The 20611-nt window shown below is 53.2% G+C and overlaps 1 protein-coding gene and 1 long non-coding RNA gene across 11 annotated transcripts in view; one reads left to right on the forward strand and one right to left on the reverse strand.

Annotated features, from left to right (window-relative positions):
- Window positions 1-2111: 2111 nt before the first annotated feature.
- Window positions 2112-20611, reverse strand: part of Adamtsl4 (ADAMTS like 4) — a 29309-nt gene continuing 10809 nt past the window's right edge. For 2 of the 8 annotated variants that reach the window (XM_046421641.2, XM_046421640.2), the window contains exons 4-20: window positions 10595-10699; window positions 10338-10395; window positions 9679-10022; window positions 8807-9503; window positions 8470-8572; window positions 7275-7411; window positions 6799-7003; window positions 6384-6556; window positions 6168-6279; window positions 5880-6065; window positions 5582-5711; window positions 4518-4722; window positions 4067-4243; window positions 3534-3740; window positions 3250-3429; window positions 2821-2965; window positions 2112-2682 (exon numbers count right to left, since the gene is read on the reverse strand). In XM_046421641.2, the coding sequence (XP_046277597.1) occupies window positions 2546-2682; window positions 2821-2965; window positions 3250-3429; window positions 3534-3740; window positions 4067-4243; window positions 4518-4722; window positions 5582-5711; window positions 5880-6065; window positions 6168-6279; window positions 6384-6556; window positions 6799-7003; window positions 7275-7411; window positions 8470-8572; window positions 8807-9503; window positions 9679-10022; window positions 10338-10395; window positions 10595-10614 (3216 nt within the window). In that variant the 5' untranslated portion in view covers window positions 10615-10699 and the 3' untranslated portion in view covers window positions 2112-2545. Of the gene's footprint in view, window positions 2683-2820; window positions 2966-3249; window positions 3430-3533; window positions 3761-4045; window positions 4244-4517; window positions 4723-5581; window positions 5712-5879; window positions 6066-6167; window positions 6280-6383; window positions 6557-6798; window positions 7004-7274; window positions 7412-8469; window positions 8573-8806; window positions 9504-9678; window positions 10023-10337; window positions 10396-10594; window positions 10700-10725; window positions 10946-12630; window positions 12680-12999; window positions 13116-20611 lie in introns of those variants that run through there. The other 6 variants (XM_046421638.2, XM_046421639.1, XM_046421642.2 and 3 more) reach the window with 6 other exon arrangements.
- Window positions 6448-20611, forward strand: part of LOC124077346 (uncharacterized) — a 31137-nt gene continuing 16973 nt past the window's right edge. The window contains exons 1-3 of one of the 3 annotated variants that reach the window (XR_009224677.1): window positions 6466-6584; window positions 6948-7017; window positions 7278-7430. This is a non-coding gene — a long non-coding RNA (uncharacterized LOC124077346). Of the gene's footprint in view, window positions 6585-6947; window positions 7431-20611 lie in introns of all 3 variants that reach the window. The other 2 variants (XR_006846588.2, XR_009224676.1) reach the window with 2 other exon arrangements.

Genomic DNA, 20611 nt, shown 5'->3' on the forward strand with positions numbered 1-20611 from the left:
AAAAAACAAACCCCAGATGAGAGCCACTTGAGAAATGAGAGTTGGAGACAGTGAGGGGACTCCAGGGGTTCTGGGAAAGAGAAAAGGGGTGTTGGAGGCTGGGGAACCCCACAAGGAGAAATGGCTTCCTTCTCCACCTGTGATTGGTTCTCAGACTCAGACCAATACTCCAAACCTGCCCAGCAACAGCCTTAAGAGGCGAAAGAGGGAGGGGAAGGGCTGGCGGGTCAGCTGAGCTGCGCCTCCACCCAGCTTGCAGCCTGTTTCCAGGAACTGTGGGGAGCGCTGGGGTTCTGCACTGCACCTCCTCCCCTCCGGACTCCACTTTCAGCCTCCGGCGTCTGCAGACTGGCGTAGGTCCCATTTCCTTGGTTCCTCACCTGTTTGACTCCCCTTACAGGAGGTCCTTGGGGACCCACCTGACATCTCTTTAGACTGGACTGTGACATCAAGGCTGGACTTTCCCTGTCCTTGACCCTTTTCCTCACTCCTGCGCTGGCTGAAGTCTGTTTCATTTTCCTTCCCTTCCGTCACTCTTTTTGCCTCCTTCCTCATCCAGTCTCCTTCCAAGATGCCCAAATTCTTCCTTCTCAGCCACATCCAGCCCAGGGAAGGCCTGAGTCCCGGGGTAGCACTGTGAGGGGAGGAAGACTGATAGAGAAACCCTGTCCCCCAGGCAGCTCTGGTGTCCTTCACTGGACCCAGTCATGGGGTTAGACTGTTTCTCCAGGCCCTTTAGCAATGGTCTTAGCCAGCCGGCAGAGGGGAGGCAGATATGGGAAGGTTGCCTCAATGGAGGGGCAACTACTCCTGTCACCCCTTGGGAAATCTGGTCTCCATAAGTAAGGAACTCAGGTGTCAGAACTGCAGGGTCACACCACCTCAGAGAGTTATTTACCTTGAGAAAAAAAAAAAAATGGAGGGGGTGGGGGAGCAGAGGGAGGAGACTAGGGTGAGACACTTCTGAAGAATGTGTCCTTGGCAGGACATTCAGTACTGTGGGCGCTCCCTCACCCAGCCCCAAGGCCCTTAAAGGCAGGCCAGGCTCCTCCTCCTCTAATCATTTCTTCTTCAAGGGACAGGGGGCCAGAAATCATGCCCCCACCCCCACAAAAAGCAATAAACCAAGAGCTTAACAGAAAACAGCTCCAAAAGGCCAGCAGCCATTCAGCTCAGCCGCTATTAAAAAAAGTAATATTCATTCTCTCTCTCTCTCTCTCTCTCTCTCTCTCTCTCTCTCTCTCTCTCTCCTCTTTTTTTTTTAGAGAATTTTTTAATATTTATTTTTTTTTTTTAGTTCTCGGCGGACACAACATCTTTGTTTGTATGTGCTGCTGAGGATCGAACCCGGGCCGCAAGCACGCCAGGCGAGCGCGCTACCGCTTGAGCCACATCCCCAGCCCTCTCTCTCTCTCTTAAAAAAAAAAAAAAAAAAAAAGTACTACTGTGTTCCCAGACTTTACAGAGAGAGCCTCCCAAGAACCCCCATAGCTCAGGATCCAAGATCCCAACTTCACATCTAAACTGGGAGAAGTGGTGACTCCTAGTGGCCAGTGAGTGACCTGCAAGACTGAGGCTGGCCAGGATCCTCTCCCTTTGACCCAGGCACGTTTTTTGTTTTTGTTTTGATATTGGGGATTGAACCCAGGGGTGCTTAACCACTGAGCCACATCCCCAGCAGCCCTCCGCTTTTTACGCATTTTTTTTTTAAGATTTTTTTAATCAACTTTAATAAAAAATAAATTAGTTCTGGGGAAGGAACTATTTTAGGAGGTGGGAAGTGGGGACAGAGGCTAGAGTGTCTTATGGTAACATTTCTTTTTTCCACCTTCTGCCCAACTGGTCCCTGTTCCAAGAGGCAGTCTTTTGTGGGTAAAGCAGGATTGATATGGCTGACCTCCCACCCTTAGCTAAGTAGGGAGAAAGAAATAAGAGTCTGGGTAAGGGGAAATGGGATCAAAGACAAAAGGGTGGTTCATTTTTAATTTTTGGAGTACTGGGGATGGAACCTAGTACTTGTCTTGGGCATGCTAGGCAAGTGCCCTACAACTGAGCTCCAGCCCCCAGTCCAAAAGGATGGTTTAGAAGATGTGAGGCCTGAACATAAGAAATGAGGTTTAGGGCACAAAATTGTATTTGATGGAGAAGCCACACTTTTTAAGTAGCTCAGATTAGTAAGGAACTGCAAACTTGCTTTTCTCTCAGCTTAGAAAAGTCTCAGGGAAACAAGTATTGCCCCCCCCCCACTCCTTATCAATTTAAATAATTTCTTTTTGGGAAGTGACACACATGTAAGGGGGTGCACACCCCTGCAGGCCCAGATACACATCTGGGGACATCTGTGCACACACACCATCATACCACATATACAGACCCAATCACACATCTTGATAGTCCCCTTCAGTCACTTTGCCCCTGTAGTCATCCTGGAGGACACCCTGGTGAGACTGAGGCAGTCTGGAGAACCAGGGAGTACAAAGTGGGTTGACTGATGAGACCAGTGATGGCATAAGAAAACATAAGGAGAGAGTGTCCTGGAACCATTTCAGGCAGGCTCCAGGGGGCTCCGCTCCAGGACATGCGCACAAGAGCGGCAACAGGTGGCTGTGTAGTAGGGGTAGACGCAGAGCCGAGCCTGTACCACCAGGGGGCAATGTGGAGAGCTGTCCTTGCACTGATCATCTGAGGACAGAGGAGGCCAACAGGTACAAGGGTTCATCCATCCGGAGCTGTACTCCCCTCCCACTGGTCCTCTCTCTCCTCCACCCAGACTTCAGCTAACTCCACTCTGTTGGGGGTTGGGGAGAGGGGGCATTTTACCAGGGCGCTGGTTGCAGGGTTGGCTGTTACAGGGTCGTTTCCTGGAGGGTCGCAGGTGTGGAGGGCATCCAGTGCTGAGGGTCTGGTTGGCACTCAGGCACTGGATCTCTCTTGTCTGTGTGCCCCCCTGGCAGGAGCGAGAACACTAGGAAGAACACAGCTATCATATCAGACTTTTGCTGACCCCAGGGTTCCTCTTTAACCCCAGGCTACCACCTCCTTCTCTGAAAGGTAGTGATGGCACATTATCTGGGGACATTATGAAATCCCAAGTGGAGAAAAGGCCCACCTGTTCTCCAAGTCTATAGAAAATAGGACAATGTGAAACCTCAGCTGGGCTTGTCCTGGGGCTCAGAGACTTGGGGTGTGATGAGCACTCCCTCTTCTCTGGAGGCCCAGGCTGAGCAGGGCAGGGAACCAGGCACTCACCGGACTCCAGGGAGTAGCAAACCATTGGTCCTGGCAAGGCTGACCCTGACAGGGCTGCAGAGCAGGGGGCCTGGGCAGGTGGGAACAGTTGCTAGGAGAAGTCACATTGAACTCAGTCCCCAGTTTGGACACACAGATGACATCTCTACGCTGTGTGCCAGAGCCACATTCTGAGGAGCACTGATATAGGGGAAGGGAAAACAGAAATCATTCCCAACTGGGGATGTGAACTCCTGCTGGGACTGGAATCCCCGCTCTGTCCCCCTCCCAGACCCTCAGCTCACCTCCCCCCAGGGCCCTGTGTACCAACACCTTGTGATCTCACAGGGCCCCAAGCTGCAGGCACGCATGTCAGGAGGGCGGCTTCCTGGTGGGCAGCTCTGCTCACTGGTTCCTGTTCCTGCTTCCTCTGGCCCTGCCCTAAGCATCTCCCCACTCCTGAGACAGACCACAGAACGTCTCTGGATCCCTGTCCCACACTCAGCTGAGCACTGTTGAGAAGTAGAGTGTCCTGTATGAAGGGAGGCTGCTGGTGACTGGAACAGGAAGAGGGGGCTTTGGGATGGAAGCATCCTGGGTCCTGTTCCCAGAGGTTTGGCAATGCCCCAGAGGTACCAGATGGGCAAGGGTAATGACAGTTGCATGTCCAGAACTCTGACATAAGTTTTTCCTCACTTATTTCTGAGTTCCCAGTATAAAGCACATAATAGGTATTTTTTCAATAAATGCATTTTGAGCTGTGTTGAGAAGACTGATAGGATGGACTCAGTGGGGTCACCAGGGATACAGGACTTGGTTAAGGGGCTGAGGGGCCCACCTTGGAACTCCATTCACTGTGGAACCAGGCTGTGGTACAGGGCCCCATGTCACAGGCCTCTCTGCTGGGGGGCTGGGGGGGGCCCGAAGCACACTCCTGCTCATGCACTTCCTTGCCGTTGTTTCCAACACAGCGAACTTGCCTGCTCCTCTGACCTCGGCCACACCGGACAGAACACTTGAGGGGGTGAGGGGGAATCCATCAACCAGGATCTGCCTTTGATAGCCACCCCTACCCAGTGGGTACAAGCTTTTGTGGGTTGAGGAGGAGGTTGAGCATGGGGCTCCAGGCCTCCAGTCTCTGGTTCTTCTCTTATATGACATATATTAGGATTTCATATGAGATCCTGTTTGTAAAAAGTTTCTGTAGACGAAGAAGGAAGTGGAAAAAATACTAATCTAGTTCATTGATGTCCAATTCTCTGGGGTCCTCCTTGCAAAGGCCCACTTACCTGGCTCCAGGCAGAGCCCACCTCCCAATGGCCACAGAGGCGCAACTGACAGGGCTGGGTCACGTTGGGCCTGGGAAGATGTGCACAACGTTCCGGAGGCACAGAGGAGCCACCTGCCCCAAACTCTTGCCGGCAGTGCAGCTGGCGGTGCTGGGTGCCTGGGCCACAGGAGCGACTACAGGATGTCCACTCACCAGTCTCCCAACTGTGGGCACAGGCAGGGCAGGGGAGAGGGAGAGACAGGGACCAGATGTGTGGGGTTGCCGTGTGCAAGGAGAAGAAACATACTGGGCATGGGGCCCCATGGAGGAGAGTGGGCACCTCTAGCATTTGGAGTCTGGTTCCTTGTGGCAACTTAGACTGCCACTGCCGGGGTTTTCTTGCTGTCTATGGGGTGTCAGTCATTCTAATCTTTTCTTTCTTTCTTTTTTTTTGAATATTTTTTTAGTTGTTGATGGACCTTTATTTTATTTATTTTTATGTGGTGCTGAGGATCAAACCCAGTGCCTCACTCATGCTAGGCAAATGCTCTACCACTGAGCCCCAGCCCCAATCTTTTCTTTTCCTTTTTTGGGTACGGGGATTGAATCCAGAGGGCTTTACCATTGAGCTACATCCTTAGCCCTTTTTATTTTTTACGGCAGGGACAGGGTCTTGCTAAGTTGCTTAGGGTCTCACTAAGTGCTGAGGCTGGCCTTGAACTTGTGATCCTTCTTCTTCAGCCTCTCATCATTGGAATTATAGGCATGTGCCACCCCATTTGGCAAAAGGAATTGGATGTTTCCCAGTTAATTTCTCTTGCCTCTTTCGATTTCTGTTTTTTCTTTTTTCCCCTTGCTGCTGGTGATCAAACCTAGGGCCTTACCCAGGCTAAGCAAGTGCTCTACCACTGAGCCACATCCCCAGTTATCTCAACCATTCTAATCTAGTATTGATTATCTCTTTGCAGCCAGGAAATGTCAAGTTGAATGCACAGTCCAGGTAAGATCCTGTGAGTGAGGAGCAAATCCAGGAGCAATTTGTGTGTTTCTAGTATCCTGACCCTCTTTGTGGGCTCTACTCACTATGGAGGACACGGGGGGTTGTGGCAGGGTTCAGGGTTGGTTGGAGGCCTGGCACCCATGGCACAGTTGTGTTCGTCCAGCTCCTCTCCTGACTCTCGAGAAATGCACAGGAAAATGGGGCGCCAAACACCTGAAGGGGAGGAAAGGGTAGTCAGGGGAAGCAGGATGGTTTAAACCCCAGTTTCCATGGGGTCCCAGGTCCCAGGTCAAGGTGTGGACCCACGATCTAGGATACGTAGTTGGGAGTGTCGAGTTGGGCATCTGGACTGAAATGTCAGGAACATAGGTCTGAAGTCACCTTCTCCACAGGACGCTGAGCACCTGGAGTGTCCCACTTGTTTCCAGTATCCAGCTGGAGACCCCAGGGGTGTCCTGAGATGGGCAGGGGCAGGCATCTGGGGGATCCGTACCTGGCGCTGGAGGGTGCCTGGGGTCCGGACTGGGCGGGGTGCTGAAGCAGCTGGGGGCTCCCCCCTCAGCCTCCCTGTGCAGGGGAGTTGAGAAGGCAGATCAGACGCCTCCTACCACCTGGAGCTCCTCTCGGCTTCTCCGCTCCTCCTGGGTCTGGGGGTCAATGGCGTCTTACCAGGCTGAACCTGATGGATGGGAGACTCCGCAGTGGCGCTCTGGGGGACTGGAGGTGGTGAAGCGAGGACATACTGATAAAAGACCCCAGGGTTATCCTCCTGAAAGATCATCTGGGGGAGAGAGGAGGTGATCAGGGGGTGGTGTGGGGTCCTCCCACGGGACCCCTATGGCTCTGCTCTTAGAGGACAGGCCTTCCTCTCAGCCCCCGGCTCACATAGACATCCACAGGCTGGGTTGTGGGGCCGTCAGCTGACAGACTCTCTGCCTTTCCCTCCTCCCGAGGAGGACGGTTATACTGGAAGACAGTTCCACCAGCTGTGTAGGACCCAGGGGGATCCACAGCCCAGTTCCCATTGATGATGGACCTGCCCCCAGGGCCACGAAGAGCTGAAAGGGAGAGATCCGGAACTTGGAGGTTAGTCATTGTGTCCTCCTCCCCACTACTTCCTGACCCTTCCGTGCATCCCACCCAGCGCTTAAGATACCCTAAGCCATCTCGGCTTCCTCATTTCCCCAGAAAGAGAGGGAACTTCTCCCTGTTTGGCTTGTGTGTCGTGCTGAACAGGAGCCTGGGAAGCAGAACCGAGAGACCAGAGGGAGGTGGGACAGGACGGGGGCCAGGTGCTCACCAAGGTAGTTGGAGCTGGGCCGGTGCTGGGCAATCTGAAGCTGGGAGGCGCCAGCGGGAATCCAGAGGATCTTCTGATAGCCCAGAGGGCCCCCTCGGTCCGTGAGGTTCCCCGAAATGAGGCGACAGGTAGAACCGTCACCCCCACAGACTCCACAGCCATCTGGACGCTTGCCAGACCCGAGGATGCCATCACAGCCAGGGCTCTGGGAAGAGTGAGGTGAGGCAGGGTCACATGGAAACCAGATGCCCCGTTACTCACCCTGGTCCACGCGGGGCCCTCAGCTCATCACCAGCCTTGCTGCGGTGCTCTTCACCAGCCCCAGCGCCCTGGCCACGCTCGGGGATGTGGGGAGCCTGACGGGAGCCCTCCTCAGCGTGGCAGGCCAGCGCTTCCCCTGGGGGAGTCTGTTACTTTGTGGTTGTAACGATGACTGAAAGAGACTGTGTGCACATGCACACCCTGTCCTCCCTCACCAGACAGCGTCCAGCCACACAGATGTCGGGGGCTCCAGGCTGACACAGGGTCCCATCCTGGACCTTTTCAGTGTGACGGACGTAGAAACGGAAGCCGCGGGGACGGCAGTTCAGCTCACAGCGTTGGGATCCCTGAACTAGAAGACAAGGTAGAAGGTTGGTTAGCCAGGGTCCCTGGTGAGAGACCAAGAGTGAAAGAGCCCCGAGTCCTGACAGCAGCTTTACTGATATCACCTTGGGACATCTTGAGGTTACGTGAATCGGTGTGACTGAAGGAAACATAACAGTCCCACACATTGAAAGACGGGTGAGAGGGCTGGGGACAGAGCTCAGTTGGTAGAGTGCTTGCCCTGCATGCACAAGGCCCTGGGTTCAATCCCCAGCACCACCAAAAAAAGAAAAGAAAGAAACACTGGTGAGAGCCTGGAATGTCAGGAGGTGAGGCAAGAGAATCGCAGCTTTGAAGCCAGCCCCAGCAACTCAGCAACGCTGTAAGAACCCAGTGAGACCTGTCTCAAAATTAAAAAAAAAAAGACTGTTGATGTGGCTCAGTGGCTTAGCACCCTTGGTACCAAAAACAGAAGAAAGAAAAAAAAAGAAGAAACGTTGATCAGGTCAATAGAGGCCATGAGACCATCAAGGTTTGCTTTTTGTTTGAAATGGAGTTTCTCTATTGTTCAGGATGGTCTCAAAGTCCTGAGCTTAAGTCATCCTCCTGCCTCTGCCTTCCAAGTAGCTGGGACTACAGGTGCTTGTCACTGCCCCTGGCCATTAAGGGACTTCTACCACCTATGATTACATAAGTTCAAAGCTTATAAGGGTTGTCTTGGTGCAACGGAAACCACCAGGACCCGTGGCACCTCTGCTCCTACTGTGCCGTCTGCACAGGACCTCCCGTGTCACATCAACTTCCCACCTCTTAGGATGGACATGTTCCCAGAGGAAGCTAACCAAAGGACACTTCTGGATAGCTCCCTCTCCCAGCCTGACGCTTTTGCTGACCACGTGTCACCATCTGACATCTAAAGTCCCCTCCCCTTTCCAGAGCTGGGCTAAATCTCTCTGGCCCAAATCTCTCTGGCCCAGCTCAGGGGAGTAAGAAGGTATGACAGAAGAGAAAGAGAAGGCCTGCGTGGGGAAGCACGGGGCCCTCCCTCCATCACGCTCACCTGCTCTCCCGCAGCTAGCACCTCACCTTCAGTGAAGGGCTCCCACTGGTACAGCTGACCCATGAATTCCTGGGAGTCAAAGGCTGCGCACTGTAGGGCCCGGGGATCTGGCTGCTCAGGTGGGCAGGGCTGAGGTGGGGGGACACAAAAGAGAACCGGGAAGGGATACTTGGGTGTGGGCCAGGGCTGGACCTGGGGAGTTGGGGAGGGTCAGGTCTATGAAAGAGCACCTAATCCCCACCCTGAGATCAGATGCCAGAACCCTTCTCCCTCAGGTCCAGGTCAGACAAGGACCCAGACTCAGTGTTAGGGAACCAGATTGGAATTCTGGGCTAGGGAGACAAGGCCCAGGGAAGGACTCACCCCTTGGCTGCAGGCTCTCAGCTGCTCAGTCTCCCCAGAGCATCTTGGGACAGGGCTGCTAGGAGCAAAGAGGCTCCAGAGGGAGCTGGAGTGGGGTCCAGCATTCAGCAGAGGCAACCAGCCATCTGGTGGATGAGGGGCAGGCTCCATGCGGGACCCATAAGGGTTTCCCCCAGGTCTCCAGTGCCTTTGTCTCTGCTGACCTTGTCCCCGAGGGACAGAAGGGAAAGGGTCAAGGCGGCTTCCTGCTACCCAGGGACTGGCCCAACCCTGAGAATTTGGCATTCTTGGTTGAGAAGACATGTGGAAAGAGCCACTTTCTCCCAAGGAAGGGGAAGGTGAGGGAGACCCTGTGCTAGAGGCTTGGGCTATGGGGTGAGGCTGTGTGGGGACAGGACTGGTTCTTGGGGGCACCTCGTTCTGAGCAGCTTCAGACTTTGGGGGTTCTTCTGGGAGGGATGGGATATGGGCAGATGGTTCTGGAGGAGGGAGCTGAGTCTGGGAGCCGTGGTTTGCAGAGGATGGCTCTGCTCTGGGACTCAGGGTTGGAAAGTGTCCTTCCCTTCCAGAAGAGGTCTGGGGAAGTTCAGATCTGGACGACCTCCGGGGGTGCCTGCGGCTCCTATGCAGTGGCAAGGCAAAGGGCACTCTTCCATAGCCGAACATTCCTGGCTTGATGGGGTCTCGAACCCGGGACCTGAAGAGGTGTTGCAGACATGGGGTCATAGCTCTGGTCATCACTGACCTGTCTCTCCAGCCTACTTCTTGGCACCAAAGACCAACTTCCTAGACCACAGTGTCCTTTACTACCCTTTTCTACACCAAGCCCCAACCCCTTTACCCAAGGCCCACCCCTGTCCTCGTAGCCTTACCTCTGTGGCCCCTGAGCTTCCTGGGTCTCTTCTTTCCCTAGTTGGGAAGCAGGACCTCCTCGAAGGGGGCCACCCCTTCCCTGAGGCAGTGGCCTGTACAGGGAGTGGGTTTCTCGGGAAGTCTGAGGTCTAGGGCCTTGACCCCGGGGTCGAAGGGCTTCTGGATGTCTTGGGGGTCTGGGAGGGAAGGGCAGGCCTGGGCGGAGTTGACATGTCCGGCTTCTGCGCTGCACCCCCACCCCACAGGGCTGGGAGCAAGAGGCCCACTGGTCCCAAGATCCCCAGACACCCTCAGGGCCCCGGCCCTCCTCTGGGGGTGTCTGAGGAGACTGTTCAGACAACACCTACATAGAGAAAAAGGGCAGACAGAATTAGAGTGACCTGAGGGGGACCCTCCAGGTACCTAGTCCAGGCCTGGAGCTGGCCAGTTGTTACTGGCTGAAGGTCAACATCAGAGGCGACCTCAGCCTTCGGTGTCCTTGTCAAGCATTAGGGAGTTAGCAAGGGAGTTGAGGGGGCCAAGCATGAGGGAAGGGGACCACAGCTCAGCAGAAGGTGTGGGAAATGGAGACTTGGCCTGGGGAGGCGGCCTGGGAGGCTAGGGGAGACAGAAAGACCCCAGGCAGGGGCTGGTGGCCGCCCACTTGCCCAGGGCTCACCTCCTGGTCCAGGCAGAGCTGAGGGAGGGACAGAAGCAGCATAAGACACAGGCGGGGCCTGCAAACCAAAGGCCAGGATGCACCAGCAGAGCCAGAGGTGTTGCGACACCGCCCGCCCCTCCCCCCCAGCGACTCCCACTTCTGCCAACTTCTCAGAAAGCAGAAGTTTCTCCTCACTTTCCTGGACCCTCCCAGTGACCCTTCCACCCACATCCATGGATGAGCCTTCCCTCCTCGCTGGCTGCCCCTCCTCTTACCTGCCCACCCACTTCTCCATCTCTCCGCCCTGCACTGCCCCTGGGCAAGGGAGGAGGGGACCGGCCAGGATCCCTACTCAGGCATCAGGGCGTGGAGACTGCGCTCTGCAGGGACAGAAGCCGGTGGTTACCTCTTCAGCAAGCTGGAGGGCTGAGAGAGGTGACTCCTCAGAAGGACATCTCGGGAGCAGGGGTGGGGGGACGAGTCCAACCCTTTATGATCTGAGGGTGGGAGCAGGAAGGAATGCTGCCTTCTCCATCTGCTGAAGCTACAGGGTGGGGGTCTGACCTCAGCCTCCCAACTCAGCTTGGTCCCCTCCCCTTGGCCCTGTAGGGACTTCTCAGCTCCTCCCTAAGTCCGGAGGAGGGGCTGTGTGTGTGGGGGGGGCAGCGCAGGCCCAGAAGCTGTTCGTCCTCAGGGTTTTATCTGGCCGGCTCCTGCCCTCCGGGGCTCCCTGGGAAGGTGGGCAGCAGGCTGGGCAGGACGTCAGACACCCCCTCTGTTTCCTACCTGACTCCGGCCTTTTCTTCCCTTAGCCAAGCTGCTTTATGGATGGAACAGGCCCATCCCAGCCTGTCTCTGACGCTTTTGGCCAAGGAATAAACTAAGTGGGTTGATGGCTTCATCTCTAGAGAAGAGGGTGATTTAACTCCCCTCCATGCCAGCATCCATTCAGCATGGGCTCTGGGGGGCCTTATTCATGCAGTTATTTTTCTCTTGGGGCACAGCTGTAATGGCTGGGGAAACCTGGGAAGGACAGCCATGCAGCAAGGGCACAGCCCTTTCATTCTGGAATGCTGGGAAGTCTATTCTGGAGTCTAGCTCTGAAAACTGGGGAAGTGGGGCTTGGTCAAAGCCTGACTCACCCACCCATGCCCTCCAGTCCCTTCCTTCTCACTATGAACCCTTCCCACCCCCATCCCCATCCCGTCTTAGTTCTGCTTTCCAGGAAAAAAAAGCACTGTTTCTGTTGGATCTGAAAGGCACCCGTTGAAGAATCCAAGGAGGCCGAGCCAGCTTAGGGGCAGGAAAACGCAGAGGGAAGGGTAGGAATGCGCTTGGGGGTAGCACCACTCAGCTCCAGCCTCTCTGTTGGACCCCAGGACTCAGAGTTGGAGGGAGGGATCAAAGTGGCCGAGCCACAGGGCAGGGCCACCTCAGCTGCTTGGAGTTGGAGAGGGGGTTGATGGTGGCCTCTCTTTCCCCTGGCTGGGCTGGCCACTGAGGTCAGCAACTCTGCCCTGATGGGAGGGGGAGATAGGGTTCCAGAGAAGGACCCACATTCCAACCCAACTCTCAGCCCTCTGCCTGGATGTTACTTGGGGATGAAGGGAAGCAGAGACAGGGTGATGGTCACTGCCTGCTCCACTCCCCTCTCCTGGGCTCCCCTCGACTCCCCGGGTCTATTCTTGCTGCTTCTCTTCACGGGTCTACCCAGTACACATAATCCTGTCCTGAGCTGGCTTTGGCAGTTCCCTGGAGAAGTGAGGGGTGGGGGTGACGTGAGCTCCTGGGGTGGGGCCAGGCCTGGCTCCCTCTCTGGAAAAGTCTCGCCCCACCCTCCCCTGCACAGCTGGGCAGGGGGCCGATACCCTCTGCTCTGTGGAAACAGACACACATTTGTACTTTCACTCCTTTTCATGTCCCTCATCTGGTGTCTCTCTCTGACCAAGGTGAGGAAAGTAGAGGTCAGAACTGGTCACTCTGGTGCCAGGCTGGACCCTGGTCAGGACAAACCTGGGCTCCTTCTGGCCACACCTCCCACTCTGGACAGTAGAGATCAAGGAGAGCGACTGGAGCAGAGCTAATCCCTTCTCCAACGTTGACCCAAGGGACTCTAGGAAATGGGCCACTGCTGGTGGGTGGGGGCTAGATAGTGTGGTTCTGGGCTGGCCATGGAGAGTCCCTGTCCTGAGTCAGAATTCCTTCTTCCTCATCCGGCCCTCTCCTGGGGCCTGGAGGACTATCCAACAGGTGTCTTTCCTTTGGGTCAACCTCCTGCGCCATCAGGTTGAGCTGTATCAAAGGCACTCACCTGCATCCCTGTCGGCGACCCTGTCCCTCAATTCCAGGAGTGAAAGTGTCTGTTGGGGGTGGGGAGGGAGGTCATGTCCTCGAAAAGCATCCCCCTGGAGGAGGGAGGCAGAGGCGCCAGCGCGTGCAGGGAGGTCTTGGGTATGTTTTCCAACTTTACTATGTGCCTTGTAGGAAGTTTGGCTCAGTGGCCGCCCGGAGGATGGGGCCAGAGTACCGGCGGATCAGACCCCCTCCCCAGGAATTCAACCCCAGGGGCTGGAGGATGGTCCGGGGTCGTGGTGGGGGCGCGACCGCTCAGCTCGGGGAGCGGCGGCGGCGCGGGCTGGCGGTCTAGTCGCGGGACGGGTGGGGACAGGGGAGGCTCTACCTGCTCTGCGCGCCCCGTCGGCCCGCGGACCCGTCTGCGCCCGGGCGCTCTGAGCAGCCTGGCTCGGCGGCGGCCACTGCGGCCCCGGGCCGGTCTGGGGACACGGCCGCCTCCGGCCGAGGCTCCGCCCCGCGCCCCGCCCCACGGCGCCCCGCCCGCCACGCGCCGGGGCCCGCGCCCCCCGGCCCGGGGGTGGGGACCCCCGACCCGCGCCCGCCGGGCCACCCAGCCGAGGCCGCGGGCGGTCGCCCTCAGTGCCGGGCGCCCCCGACGGCCGGACTGGGAGGCGCCGTGGGTTTGGAGGTCCCCGCACCGCCTGGAGCTCGGCGCCCCAACACCGCCAGCCTCCGGGACTGACTGTGGTGGGAGCACGGTGCCTTCCCAGGCTCGGCGGCCTCGAGGGCCGCAGGGCCCCGGGGCCTCTGTGCCGGTGGCCTGGGCAAGCCGCTGGCCCCAGAGCGGAACGCTGGCCTCAGACCGAGTTGGCCCCGCGCGACCACAGATCCACCCGGGTCAAAGCCCTGTCCTCCCCACGGCCTCCCCTGCAAGCCCAGCCAGCTCTGTCCCCCGTGCGGTTCCGAGTGCTGAGGACCTCTGCGAGCCTCGTTTCTCCATCCACACCGCGTGGCACCCAGGCAGTAGCGCGAGGAATGTGAGCTAATGACGAGGCGGACCGACCCCACCGTGAACGTCCGCCGTGAACCGGGGGTCGGTCCTGCGATCTTAGTGAATACGACAACCTCTCTGCCGCAGTTTTCTCTAAAGTGGGGCTAACTTGACGTAGATAGACTTGAAGATAGGATCCACTTATATTTGCAAGAATGCACCCAAGCTCAGAAGTGTTGGCGACAGCAGGGAGAGGTGCAGGTTTGGAGAGCCCTGGAAAAGGCTTTCCCATTTTACTCTGTACGTTTGGATTTTTTAACCACATGCATTGTCAATGTATTCAGGTTAAAAATAAGTAATTTATGTAAAACGGCGGGCATAGTGGAGATGATAAATGGTTACTATTTTTTTTTTAATTTTGTGTTTTTTGATACTAAGGATTGAACCCAGGGGTGCTTTATCACTGAGCTCCAGCCCTTTTTATTTTTTATTTTGAGATAGGGTCTCATTGAGTTGCTTAGGGCCTCGCTAAATTGCTGAGGCTGGCTTTGCACTAGCCATCCTCCCGAGCAGATGGGATTACGGGCAGGTGCCACCGCCCATATTATTTTTATGAGGTACTGAGGATCGAACCCAGGGCCTCACAAGTGCTAGGTGACTGCTCTACCGCAGAGCCACATCCCCAGCCCTACCTTTACATTTTTATTTGCCATTTACTCATGAGTCCAGTTTTGTTAAATCTATTCAGTGCTTTAAAGCTGCTTTTATTTTATTTTCTCCTTGGCACTGGGGATTAAACCTACAGTCTCTCTGCCACTGAGCTACATTCCTCACCCTTTTTATTTTTATTTTGAATCAGGGGCTCACTAAATTGCCTAGGCTGGCTTCTAATTTGCAATCCTCCTGCATCAGCCTCCCAAGTAGCTGGGTTTATAGGCCATGTACCACTGCAGGCAGTGTAACTGCTTATTTGTAAGTGACTTGAACACGCTTGCCTGTAATACCAGATGGCAAATTTAAAGCCAGCCTCTACAACCCCCTCTACACCCCCCCCCAAGGCCCTAAGTAACCAGTAAGAACTTGTCTCTAAATTTAAATATATAGGTATGTATATAAAAGGGTTAAGGATGCAGCTCAGTGATTAAGCTCCCCTGAATTCAATGCCAGGTATCAAAACTAAATAAATAAATGTGATTTGGAACCAGCATGGTGGGACATACCTGTAACCCAGTAACTTGAGAGGCTGAAGCAAGAAGATTGAAAACTCCAGGCCAGCCTCAGCAATTTAAAAAGGATGTGGCTCAGTGGGAAAGAACCCTGGGTTAAATCTCTGATAATAAAAAAGGTTAAAAATAAAATAAAATAAAAGTGGCTTGGAGGTCAGTTAATCCTGGGCTCGGCAGAAGCAGATATTAGGTCTAAGAATATGATGGGTGAAAATATAAAATGCTTTTAGGGTGGGGATATAGCTCAGTGGCAGAGCAAGTTCCTCTGTTTGATCCCCAGCAAAAGAACAGCTTTTATTTTACTCATTTTGCAGTATTAGGAATAAAACTCCAAAACAGAGCAATACCCCTAGCACTTCTTTTTTATTTTTTTGAGACAGTGTCTTGATAAATACCAAGCCTGACCTTGAACTTGCTATCCTACTGCCTCAACTGGGTTTGTTTTTTTGTTTTTGTGGCACTCGGGATTGAACCCAGGGGTGTTCTACCACTGAGCTACGCTCCCAGATCTTTTTATGATTATGAGACAGGGTCTTGCTAAATTGCTGAGGCCGGCCTGGAACTTGCCATCCTTCTACCTCAGCAACCCCCTCTACACCTGCCCCCCCCCAGTCATTGGGATTACGGGTGTGCACCACCATGCCTAGCTTCCCGGGGTTTTTATTTTTCAAGATACTCTGGTTAGTAATATGACAAATTACTAAAAGCAAACAACAACAAAACTTCAAACAGGAAGCACATCACAAATAGGACTGCGGGCCACATTTACTGCAGGCCTTTATTGGTGCCTCTCAAAAGGTACTTGGGTTCTGGTCTTCCTTTTTCCCAAAAGGCTTGCGAAGAAATGGGTTAATGACCCACTCCCAGCAGGGTGGTTTATCAGGGACTCCTGGTGCTACACAGTCCCAACCCAGAGGCATATTTATAGTTCTGGGTTCTGAGGGGAAGCCCCTTTGCCCAGTTCTCAGAGTACAATGCAGACCAAATGCCTCCTGGGAGGCCAAGGGAGATATTTTAGGTTAGGTAGCTTTCAGTGCTGCCCTGTCACAGCCTGTCAGCTAACACTTATCTAGAAGGAGGCAAGGGAAAGGTTTGCCTTTGACATTTGTAACTGATGAGAACTGAAGGTCAAAAATAGTCCCTTCCATTAAGAAATGGTGACCAAAGAGCTGTCACCACAGCTGCCACTCTCCTGGTTTAGTGGCCTGAAAGAGTTGCATAAGGAAATTTCCCTAGTCAGGTACGGTGGTGGACGCCTGGAATCCAGCTACTCAGGAGGCTGAGGCAGGAGGATCACAAGCCCAAGACCAGCCCAGCCAACCACCTAGTGAGAGCCTGTCTCAAAATAAAAAATAAAAAGGGCTGGGGATGTTGATCAGTGATAGAACACCCCAGGTTCAATTCCCAGTATTAAAAGAGAAAAAAAATGGAAGAAAAAAAGAAGAGAGAAATTTTCCTATGCCTTAGTAACTTGTGAAGTATCAGATTAAGTTTGTGGAAATTGTCTTAAGGATAAAAAGAAGTTTGTAAGGGCTTGGGGTATAGCTCAGTGGTAGAACACTTGCTGAGCATGCTCAATGCCCTCAATTTGATCCCCAGCATTGAAAAACAAAAGGAATTCTCTAGCTGCCTAATGGTGTAGCTCAGTGGTAGAACTTGTGCTTAGCATGAGAAGGGCCCTAGTTTCAATCCTCAGCATCATAATAACCTAGCTAATATGCCATAGCATTTGTTCTATTCTGCACCTGAGACCATGTGAGCTTTACGCATCTATCTCCCTCTGTCCTCATTAGGCCAGAGACTGTCTCATCATTTACAGATTTGCAAACAAGAAGAAATTCCAGGAATTTGCCCCAAATCTCATAGCTAGTAAAAGAGAGAGCCAGTTTTCCTTTCCTTTTCTTTTTTTTCCCCCATTGCTGGGGATTGAACCCAGAGGTGCTTTACCACTGAGCACATCCCCAGCCCTTTTTTATTGTGAGACAGGGTCTTATTAAGTAGGTTGTTGAGGCTGATTGTGAACTTTCGATCCTTCTGCCTCAGTCTCTAGAGTTGCTGGAACTACAGGCTTGTGCCACCTCAGCTGGAGAGAACCAGTTTTCTAATCAGGCACTGTTATCCAGGTACGTTGTGTACAAGTGAAATTTTTAAGAAATGTAACTGACAATACATTCAGAAAGTTTTGTGTTGAATTAACACTGTTTTAAATTAAGGTCTAGTGTGAGAGATTGTCCCTTTTTTAAAAAATATTTTCTTAGTTGCTAGTAGACTTTATTTATTCATATGTGGTGCTGAGAATCAAACCCGGTGCTTCACACATGCCAGGCAAGTGCTCTACCACTGAGCCCCAGCCCCAGCCCAGATTGTCCCTATTCTAATACTGATTTTAAAGCCAATGTGTACAGGTCGGGCCCTGAAACTTTGGTGTAGGGTCATAATAACTATTTCTTTTTATTTTAATATATTTTTTTGTTGTTATAGTTGGACACAGTACCTTTATTTCACTTATTTATTTTTATGTGGTGCTGAGGATTGAACCCAGGGCCTTGCGCGTGCAAGAGGAGCGCTCTACCGCTGAGCCACAACCCTAGCCCCATAATAACTATTTCTGAAAAGCCTGGTGTTTGCCCTTCTGCCCACTCAGAATCATGGTTTGCTGAACTCCTTTGTTCCAAAAGAGACACTCCATGCCAGGCTGGTCTCCAGCCATGAATTCCCTGTTCTAGTGTATTGTCACCTTGTCTCACACTGTTTAAATATTTTTTTTTAGTTGTAGATGGACACAATAACTTTATTTTACTTTTTTATGTGGTGCTGGGGATTGAACCCAGTGCCTCCCGCAGGCTAGGGGTAAGGGCTCTACCACGGAGCCACGACCCCAGCCCCTCACCATGCAATTTTGTTTTGTTTGGGGGATTGAACCCAGGGGCTCTCTGCCGCTGAGCTACATCCCAGCCCTTTATTTCTTCATTTCCAGTCAGGCTTTTGCTAAATTGATCAAGTTGGCCTGGAATTTGAGATTCTCCCGCCTCAGCCTCCTGAGTAACTGGAATAATAGGCATGTGCCACTGTGCCAGCTCTAATGCTGTTCTTTTGACCTATTGGCCTTGGCTTGGCCCAGTTAGCCCATTGCCCATGACTGTTATGGGAGCACCCTGACAGCTCCTGTGTTCTCCCAGGAACCCAGAGGGTGGGGACCCCCTGTGGTGTTTACCTTTGTATCCACCACCTTAACTCACTCATAGCAGGCATTTAACAAATGCTTGTGGGATGAACCCAGGAGCAAGTGTGCTGAGCACTGCCTCTGCTCTGGCCACATTCCAGCACTTTCTGGCTGTTGTCTCCCTCCACTGGCCTGAACTGGCTTTGGGGTGTTGAAATAATGGAGAAACAGGATGTGAACCATTGGGTAAGGCGAGGATCAAGGCATGAATAGGGTGTTCTGGACACCTAATCACTGCTCTCTAGATGTCAGATTTGGTCATAAATTCCCACAGCCAAAATCAAGAAAACTTGAAATATGGTACTTCCATATTTCAAGTACTAGTGCTTCTCAGGCAGGCCCAGGGGACCTAGTGACAGATTTTGCCTCTGTACTGCCCTGAGCCATATGACTATCTGCTGCTGGTGTTCCCAGAACAGGAAGTACTCAGTAAATATTATGGAATTAAATTGATCAGACATGACTTTGGCAGTCATTGAGGTCTACAAACCCATCAGTACTTCGACAACTATGTTAAGTGGTTTGAACTCCTGTCACTCCTCCTTGCATCTGTATTGGGAAATAGCCATGATCTAAGCTTCTGATCAGGCCTCCAGAATAGTTGAGAATGTTTGTTGACTGCTAACTGGGAAGATTTCTTAGATGATTCTTTGATGCATTCTCTACATACTGTTTTATAGATTTGATAAAATGATGCCTATGGGCTGGGGATGTAGCTCAGTGGTAGAGTACTTGCCTAGCATGGGTGAGGTCCTGGGTTCAATTTTCAATTCTGCAAATTAAAAAAGAGGGGTGGAGGGCTGGGACATAGCTCAGTTGGTAGAGTGCTTCCTCACATGCACAAGGCCCTGGGTTCAATCCCCAGCACCACACCACAAAAAAAAAAACAAAAACGGGGGGGGGGGATGGAAAAGATGGCATTAAGTGAAGACTAAAAGCTGATCATCATGATGCCCAGAGCTCTTTGCTGAGGATGCTTTCAGATTCCATCAGGACTCAGGTCAGGATTTGCCCATGACACAGAGTACATACGTGTGTGTGTGTGTGTGTTTTAAATATACTTTTTAGTTGTTGATGGACCTTTATTTTATTAATTTACATGTGGTGCTGAGAATTGAACCCAGGGCCTCACACATGCCAGGCAAGTCTGTACCACTGAGCCACCACCCAGCCCTTACATGTATTTTCATAGTGGGTTGATGATAACGGGCCAGCCCTGTGCTGAGGGGTCAAGGGAAATCACATCACTATCTGAACAGAACCTGTCTTCTTTGCTAAGAAATCTGGCAACAGATGTGCCACCAGGCCTGAGTTCCGTGATATTGCCTCAACACGGCAGGATCCTTGTGAGTGTGAGGTGGCTGTGAGTGGGGGAGGCTTAGCAGCGGCTGAGACAAAATGCTCTCGACTGAGAGGTGGGTGTGCACTGCCCAGTGAGGACAGAAGGAAGAGTTGAGGGGCCAGGCCTTTGGGCTGGAAGCATTTTGAGAGAATAGAGTCACTTATTGTCATTCCTAAATCTGGAATTGCACTTATTGTGCTGACCCCACATAACCTTGTGCCCAATTCCCAGATCAATTGCAGATATGGAGTTAAGGGCAGAAAATAGGGCGTTTTGTCTTAAGTGAGGAAGGTGACAGAGACCAACTCTTTTGCCCTCAAGAGCTCTTAGAGCATACAATAGACCACGTGATAAGGGCCCAGCTTCCAACCTGTCCACTCATTCTAGATGTCAAGTTTCCAGGTATAGCAGAGGTACACAGAGAAGTCAGCTCTGGAAGTGACAGGGCCCTGTCCCTAGTTTGGGGGGAGGAGACCTTCTTTCAGAGTCAGGGAGTAGAGCAGAGGGAGCAGGGAGGAAAAAACCTGAGCAAGTTATTTCCACCAGCTGAGCCTCAAGACAGAGCTGCTTCCCCCGCTGGGTGGCCCTGGGTCCTGGGCTTCTACCACAGGTCTGCCTCAAGGAGGCCATGGTGATCTTCCCCACACGGAGCTTTTCTGGTGCCTAGAAGTTTCCTTGCACTTCAGAGAATGCCAGTTTGGTGTCAAATTAATCTTGACAAAATGTGCTGAGGACCTAAGAAAGGGTAGGAATAAAGGTGGCCAGAGGCGGCAGGCCAGCTGAAGGAGAGGCCAGGCTTTCATACATACCAAGGCCTTGAAGTCAGAAACCTGCGGGAGGGAGCCCAAGTTGAGGCAGGAGGGAAAGCGCTTGGCCTCCACCCACAGGCCCAGGCTCATCGGGTGGATGGAGAGGGGGATGAAGAGCGGGGGAGACCTCCCTCCCCTGCTTGTGGCCTTCCCTGTCCTTGCAGCTCTGGGTCTGATCCGGGCTCTTCTCTCAGCTCGCAAAGCCTTTGCCCTCTGGCCGCAGCCTGGCTTTCCAGTTTCAGGCCCCAAAGGGCTGGGCCCACAAGCCTGAGGGAGCTGTCCTTCCTGGGACTGCCTGAGCCCTTCTCTCTCCCAGGTGGCAGTTGGGTCCACCCCAGGGAATCTCTCACTTTGGTGTGACTGACAAGTGTCTGTGGAGGTTGTGAAGTAAGGGGCCTGGTCCTCC

Source organism: Marmota monax, unplaced genomic scaffold, assembly GCF_021218885.2.
Source record: "Marmota monax isolate L192 unplaced genomic scaffold, Marmota_monax_Labrador192_F-V1.1 WCK01_AAM20220418_F8-fsc00108, whole genome shotgun sequence".
Taxonomy (NCBI): domain Eukaryota; kingdom Metazoa; phylum Chordata; class Mammalia; order Rodentia; family Sciuridae; genus Marmota; species Marmota monax.